This window comes from Mus pahari, chromosome 10 (assembly GCF_900095145.1).
Source record: "Mus pahari chromosome 10, PAHARI_EIJ_v1.1, whole genome shotgun sequence".
Lineage (NCBI taxonomy): Eukaryota > Metazoa > Chordata > Mammalia > Rodentia > Muridae > Mus > Mus pahari.
Window position 1 is genome coordinate 34,112,945 of NC_034599.1, and position 8,662 is coordinate 34,121,606.

Below are 8,662 nucleotides of genomic sequence, written 5' to 3' on the forward strand. Positions count from 1 at the left end.
CCTTGCTGAAGATGTAAGCCCAAAACAGGGCCTGTGCCAGAAGATGAGTTGCCTCTGCAGATTATTCACTCACCTGCACAGTCTAGCCACTGAGGGACCCTGGACGCAATATGACTCTCTCACCTGCTCTGTCAGACAGAACCCTCAGAGGTGGCCACCTTTCCTCTGGAGAGGAAGGTGCCTTAATTTCTAGTGCCTGAATAGAGTCTGTCCCAGTAGTTAGGTTGCTTCTGACTGTCCTGAAGCTGTGTAGCTTCTGTGGTCCACACTCTTGCCAGCTCAGACTGGATCCCAGAAGCTGTGTCACTTCTCCAGGCCTCCCTGTCCCCAGCAGTGCACAGGAGCAAAGATAGACACTTTTTCTTAATAATTATTATTTTTACAACCATTTAGAGACTATAGATACTTGAGGAAAGCTCCAAATTTGATATCTAGATTAAAGGTTTGATGTATCACGAAACTCTCATCTAAATTTCTTAAAAGAATTTTAGTAAAAATTTGAAAGATGTTTTTAAGCAAAAATATTGTTGTACCCAAACTACTGAGGAAAATATAATTCTCATAAATTGTGACAGTGAAGTAAAATAGATCACTTCTTCTATCTAACAAATATATTATATGATTATATGGTTTGTTGTTTTTTACAAAGCCATTTTACTTTGGGCCTAGAGAAGGCATCTAGGACAAGTTAGCCTTTGACAGGGTTTTGCCATCTCCATGATCTACCCACTGTCAGTACTGTTCCCTAAAAGTTCATTAATCAGCATTGGGCTTCCATCTTTCAGCTTCCGGTCTAGTGACCAAGCACTCCATTAATGTTTATTTTTTCAGTAAATAGATATCACTGCTTATGTCATATTTTATTCTTTAATGAAGTTTTTGAAGTTATTCATTATACTTTTCATGATTATATTGTAATTATATCATTTCTCCCCCTTTTTCCTCTCCAAACCCACCTACATAACACTACTTATTATCTTTCTAGTTAATCGAATCTATATTCCATTAGCTGTTCTTACATAGGGCTAGTGAATTCATGAGTCTTGGAATGAAACTTGGAACTGTCATTTTGCTATACAACCAAAATATTTAGGTACAGTATTAATACTTTTTCTTATACCCACAGACAATAAATATTCTTTTAAACAAAAGGGATATAAATATAATTTTAAAAATAATGAAGTGGAAACTTTGACTTAGATCTCAGTATTTAGTTCGAGCATATTCTCTAACTCTCCCTCAAAAAATTTAAGATTATCTTCTGGACAAAAAAACATATGAACATACACAGAATGTATCACAAAGTTACAGACATTCACATACACACATATACACACACATATATGCACTCATGCATGCATGCACACACACAAGCTTACACACTGTATATTTTTAAATAAATAATAAATAAGTCAGGGATTCTACATGTATATCATTGATACACACAGCAGAAAAGGAAATCCACAAAAGGACATAGAAGTGACAGCTTCTGCATAAGGAAAGTGTATGAAATGACAAATGAATTACAGCTTAGATAGTGAAAAGGCATTTATATGTGTTGACAATTCCAGATACAAATTTAAATTTTCTAGAAATGACAACCAATAGTATCTGCCTGCCATTCACAAAGTTTCTTCATTCACTACCTATAAATTCTCTTTCACCACTCCTGGTGTATGAACAACACAAAGTTTTCATAGGTGATTGAAGATATAAGTACTCACTTTCATTCAAATTAGCACAATTGGGTCCCATTTAGGTTTAAATTTCCAAAATATCTTACTTATAATTCATGACTTTTCAGTTATGGTTCAGAAATCACAAATATATGGCAAAGCCTTGTGAATGAAATTCTTTGATTTCTATCAAGAACCCCAAGACATTGAAATGAAAGCTCATTTATTTCAGATATTTAGGGAAATAATGAGAAAATCATGTGTTGATGAAGTGGTAACTAAGAGGTAAAAGTACAGCTGTAGAGATAAGAACATAGGTCAGGCAAAGGAAGAGAAATTTCCAGATATTTTGCTAGTTGGAAAGAGATAGTCCTTGCTGATAAAATAATTTATTAGTTCATCTTGAGATTTTTTCCCTTAATCTTCAAGATTTCAAAGTAGTGGTGATATCTTTTTTATCTATTGCATAGAAAAGAGAGGCTTTTGATGATGTTATAGTATTAAAGTATTAGGATCTAAGCCTTTGCCTATCACTTTTTAGACAGAAAAGGCCCTTGCTGTAGTATTTTCCTTAGAGAACATTTTACTTCCTTATTCCTAAGGCTATAGATCAAAGGATTCAGCATCGGTGTCACCAGGTTATTCAAGACTTGAACTGCTGCATTAAGCCAGGGATTGGGGGTAGGCTGGAGGTATATGAGGACCACTGGCATGAAGGCAAGGAGGATGGCAGTGAGATGGGCACTGCACGTAGAGAAGGCTCTATGCCGCCCCTCAGTAGAGCGGATCTGAAGAATGGAGCAAAGGATGAAGCTGTAAGAGGTGAGGATGAGGAGGAAGCAGCTGAGGGGCATCAGCCCCACACTAATGAGACCCACCATCTCTAGGGTTGATGTGTCTGCACAAGCCAGCTTCAGCATCACAGGGATATCACAGAAGTAATAATCCACCTCATTGGGACCACAGTAGGGCAACTGGAAGGTGAGAGTGGTCAGAAAAGTAGCCTGAATAGAGCCAAAAAATGATGTCCCCACAGCCATGGTGGCACACACTTTGTGGTTCATGATTATTGAGTACCTTAGAGGAAAGCATATGGCAATAAAGCGGTCATAAGCCATCACTGTGTACAGGAAACACTCAGTACAGCCAAGGAAATGATAGAAGAAGAGCTGGCAAACACAGCCTGCATAGGAGATGGCTCTGCTATTTCCTGAGAGGTAGAACAGCATCTTGGGAGAGCTAACNGAAGGGAAAAATATATCACACACTGACAGCTGGCACAGGAAGAAGTACATGGGTGTGTGAAGCCGACTGGAAGAGATAATCGCAAGAAGTATGAGCAAGTTCCCCACTAATGTGAAGATGTAGAAAGACAAAAACAGGACAAAGAACATGATCTCCAGACCCTCTGTATGAGGGATGCCCAGAAGGACAAACTGAGTCACAACTGAGAGATTCCTCATAGCTTCAAGAAATGGATAATCAAGCCAATCTAAAAATTTCTTTCATGAATATGTTGGTTTTTGTTTGTTTGTTGTTTGTTTATGAAACACTCATATGCTACAGGAACAGATCTATATTGAGAAAAAAACAGGAAAACAATAAAGTGTATGAATATAACTGAGGACTTTCAGTGTTTGCTGAGTTGGACAAAAGTCCAACCTTGATTTTAACCTTAATTATATTGATCTTGATAGGTTAAGATTATAATTAATATTATAGTCAAACTACAATTCATTTTATTAAGGACTTTGTAAAGCAAAAAAAGAAAACATGGAAAAGGACATCACCAACCAAACAGCACTTCTTTCATAAGAGAAACTTTGCTTCTTCTTCTTCTTTTTTGTTCTCTCATTTGGTATAGGAAGTGTGTTAACATTATAGGACAGAAATGTGATGTGTGCAGTTTGTGTCATAACTAGGACACAAGCAGGAGTAACAATCATTGTGTAAGCAGAGTGCACCAACTTTTTATCCAACACCAAATGGTTTGTCTGAAAAACAAACATACAAGTAAAAATTACACAGACTGAGCAGATTTCATTTAAGAATGTCTGTATATGTAACAACAAGTAATGAAAAGTAAGACTGTGAACTTGTAAAAGAACAAGGAGAGGATATATGTCAGGATTTTGGGAGGAAAAGAAAGACGAAGAAATTACCTAATTGTATTACAATCTCAAATAAAACTAAGTAAATAAAATATAGGATTGTGTCATGATTGGGATAATCAATCTAAAGTATATAATGTAACCCATATTTTCTAATGCAGTACATCAGTGTCTATAGAAAAATGAATTACATTTATTCCTTAGTATCCTTCCCAGTACTTCCCTCTGTACTTTCTTCCTGATTCATCCTAGCTGTGGCCCTACAACTCTTATGAGTTTGGAAAAATGTATAAACAGCATAAAAAACAAAACTTGTAGATAAAACTTTTTTGGGTGACAAGGTAGGAGCCCAAGAATCAACAAGGGTGACCTTAGATGTGACTCATAAAATTGGATATGGAACCTGAAGAGGCCACCTCCTGTAAAACAGGCAATAACTGATAGAGATACCAACCCACCCACAAAACTTTCAACACAGAATTCATCTTACCTACAAGAATGTAGGCTCAAGGGATGGCTGGCGCTGAGAGAGACTGGGTTTGAGACCCATCCTATGGGCAAACCCCAATCCCTGAAACTAGTAGTAATATTCTGTTATGCTTGCAGACAGAAACATGTTGTTCTCTGAGAGACCCCACCCAGAAGCTGACTCAGAAAGATTCTGAGATTCACAGACAAACAGTGAATTGAGCTTAGGGGCTATTTGAAAGAATAGGAGGAAGGATTTTGGGCCCTAAAGTGGATATAGACTCTACTGGAAGACCAACAGATTCCACTAACCTTGGGGCTGTTAGAAATGAACCAACAACCAAAGAATGTACATGAGCTGGACCTAGGCTTACTATCATTGACTACATTGTCTGGTCTCACTGGGAGAGGAAGCGCCTGGCATCACTGGAAGAGGAAGTGCCTAGTCTCACAAAAATGTAAAGGGTCTGGGTTATTAAGGGTCCTCCACCGACTCAGATCAAAATTATCGGGGGCATGGGGAATGGATTGTAGGTTGAGGGGTTCTGTGCACAGGATATAAAGTGAGTATGTATAAAAAAAAACAAAAAACAAAAAAACAAACAAACAAACAAAAAACCAGGGAGCTCTGGGCATACTGGTTAGTTCATTATTGTTGTTCCACCTAATGGGCTGCAAACTCCTTCAGCTCCGTGGGTTCTTTCTCTAGCTCCTTCATTGGGGACCATGTGCTCCATCCAATGGGTGGCTGTGAGCATCCACTTCTGTATTTGTCAGGCACGTCATGGTTCTATTGCCCCAGTACAGAGAAATGACAGGGCCAGGAAGCAGGAGTGAGGGGGGTGGTGGTGAGCAGGAGAAAGGGGGGACTAGGTAGGGCGGTTTCTGAGGGAAAATCAGGAAAGAGGATAACATTTGAAATGAAAATAAAATACAATAAACTTTTTTTTTGGATGAGGATCATTACTTTGACCTGTCCTCATATCTGTTTCACTTCTCTCTGTCTCTGTTTCTGTTTGTCTGTCAGCCCGTGTCTCTTTCTCTCTGTCTTCCTCTGTCTGTCTCACTCTGTTTCTGTGTCTGTCTCTCTCTGGTATCTGTCTCTGTTTCTCTCTGTTTCTGTCTCTGTCTCTCTATCTCTCTGTCTCTCTGTTTCTGTCTCTGTCTCTGTCTGTCTCTGTCTCTGTCTCTGTCTCTGTCTCTGTCTCTCTCTCTCTCTCTCTCTCTCTCTCTCTCTCTCTCTCGGTAGAGTATATTTCTATAGACAAGGAATTTATGAAAGCAAACAAAGACAGGAATTGCTTCTAAGTATTGTGTGTTTAGAATGTAAGTAAGGATTTGGAGAATTCAGAACACTTGTCTCATGTTCACGTTTCAGTGGGTCCTTGGTGACAAAACAATATAGAGCTCTGTAAAGGATTTACAGGTAGTTCTAGAAGCATTACCTATGAAGGAAAACAGGTATGATCGACTCCTATTAGGTCTTTTGATTAACACAAAAAAGCAAACAAATCAATGATGTCTGGAAATTTTCAACACAATCTAGAATCTAAATAACTCATAAAATATTTTGAGTGCAAATCTAAAAAGCAAATAAGAAAAAGCCATAAATTCCCAGACATTAGATCTGAGATTACACAGGTATTATTTTGATATTGCAACATTTATTATAATGTTCCATGAGGTAAGGATAATGATATAGAGCTTTGAAATGACTAGTTAGATAGTCTGCCTCAATAGAAACACACATAAAATTGACATTGAAAATATAATGAATGCTTAAAAATAGATACATTTAATATGAAATTAGCAGTCCTAGCCATTAAGTAAAGGAAAGAAACCCAAATGGGTGAGATGTGTTGAAGAACCAATGAATTTTCACATTTGTAAATACGTCTCTAAGATTCAACAGAAAATCCTATATAAAAAATAGTAGAATTAGAAAACTTGTAATATCAATGAATATTAAAACAACATGTAGAAAATAACCAGCATTTTGTTATATAAAAACAAAGATATAAAAATTAAATAGTTTCAGTTATAGCAGAAGCATCATATATATTTTAAGATACCTTTCTCAACCTGTAAGTTACAACCACTTTGAGGGTGGAATATAAGATATCCCAAATCTCAGATATTTACATTATAAGTCATAACACTAGCAAAATTACACTTAGGAAGTAGCAGTGATATAATGTTATGGGTTTGGTCACCACAAAATGGGAAAATGTATTAAAAGTTTGTAGCACTAGGAAGATTGAGAACCAATGCTTTAGGACATAGAGGTTGACTAGCTAAGTTGCTCATGGCATAAATGTAATTGCTTCTTAGACAGAGAATATGAATCCAATTCATATAACGCAGAAATCAGACAGAGAATATCTACTCTCTCAAGTTGATCTACAAAGTATATATGTGTGTGTATATATATAATATCTTATAGGCACACATGTACACACAAATTCAGCAACAAAATAGATCAATGGATGCTTAATTTCTTCACATAAATTGATTTGAAAGAAAGCTAACCAAATGTGCAAATTTTCATTATTTTTAAATTATATTTGCAGATACATTTATTCAGAAAAGACACCCATATATGGTCAAATATTACTTTCAGATATTGGAAAACTTGATTTGCCAAGAAATTACTTTTTTCCAATTAAACTGTATAATCAATAAAATGTCAATTTGAAAAATAATACAATTTTTAATGACAATAACAATTTTATTCCACAGTTTACACTAAAGCCAAAGGACTAAAATGGAGAGGTAATTTTTCTTAGTTTATTAATTTAATAATGATTTAATTAATCATGTCTCCCATTGATATAAAAAAAAGCAAAAAATTCAAATAACCAAATTTTAATACTTACTCTAGCATCACATTATTGAGTTCATGTGCACCAGTGAAGGTAGAGACATATCTCAGCAGGTTCAAATAGAAAATCCAGAAAATAGTCTCTTATACTTGGTTAATTTGTGATTCACAAACCATATGATGAAAATTGCCCAAGACAGTCTTTTAAATGTTTTTCTGGAAAGTTTGAGGAATTATATAGAAAATAGAAATAAAAACTCAATTATTACAGATCTTGGTTCACATGCAAATTTTGAATATACACTTCCTCTAAATATTAACAGAAATACTTTCTAATGACCTTAGCCTTACTCATATACCAATTGCAATATGTGATTTCTTTTCAAAGAAAACTGAATTACCTGAAATTGAAATTTTCTATATTGATATAATGAAAGAGAGCAAAAGAATACAAAGCAGTTAAGGCCAGCACGGGATGAAAGAGAGAAACCAAGAAAATGCAGTGGGAGCTTGCTAGTTTCCTGACATCATATTCTTTCACTAGAGGACAAATGAAGGATACTAAATCTAGGTCATTAGACAGTAGAATTGTTACCAGGTTAATGTACTGACAATAAGTACAGGTAATAAATTTTATAACAGGATACATTCTGCCATCAAGATATTCTGGGTCCTGGATATTTGTAAATTAAATAATTTTTGAAAATCTGTTGAAACTTGATTTAAATCAAATGTTATTAAATATAAACTTCTGTAATACTTTCTTACAAAAGAATAGAATAGGTAATTTTTAAATGCAAACAAAAATACTCAGGTATTTACTCTAGCTTGAGTAAAACAAGAAACTTTTTGAACATATTTTTCACTAAAACTGCCATGTAAATGACAAGCAGTTATGAGGAAAAACATTCAACAATATCAAGCAATAGAATTGCAAATTAAATCACAATTGGACACTATCAGACACTTGTAACATTTAGGTTATAATACAAGAGGAGAAGACCAAATATCACAGAACATGGATCATCACTCTCACCTGCTTATGATAGATAAAGGATAATTTATATTTGCCTAAATTCCTATCTTAATTAAAACAGTTTTCAGAAAAATTAAGCTTTTAAAAATAAGTGAGTATTTAGAAACTTCCTACTTTCAGATGCCATGTATTCAGTAAATATGTCATATAGTATTAATTGAAAAATGAAAAACATATATAGAAACATTTTTTCTGCCACAACTCAGGAGCATTTCTTCTCAATGCAGAGGATTAGACTCATTGTCTAAGCTTACTAGGTTACCGGTTTATGGCTGTGCTATATTCCAGGCCCTGGGATTTCTGAGACAGCATATCACCAGTTCATCCTAACCTGAAACTTACTCTGATGCTCTCTCTAGTGCTCCTAATCCCAGCAAGAACACTGAAACTGGAAATACTTGCTACTTTATGCAGCATGGAATTTTCTACTATGTTGTAAAGGAAACTTAAGTCTTCTTCTTCTTTGATACTTAGAGGAGTTCAGGGTTTCCCAGCCTCAGGCTCTAAGATTTGGTGTTTGTACAATGATGTTCATGGCACATGCATGCTG

At 35.5% G+C, this 8,662-nt stretch overlaps 1 protein-coding gene across 1 annotated transcript; it reads right to left on the minus strand.

The window, feature by feature from the left end:
* Positions 1-2,206: 2,206 nt before the first annotated feature.
* LOC110328208 (olfactory receptor 149-like) lies at positions 2,207-3,139 on the minus strand. The gene has a single exon (XM_021207602.1). It carries the CDS (start codon positions 3,137-3,139, stop codon positions 2,207-2,209), a length of 933 nt encoding a protein of 310 aa, XP_021063261.1.
* Positions 3,140-8,662: the final 5,523 nt, after the last annotated feature.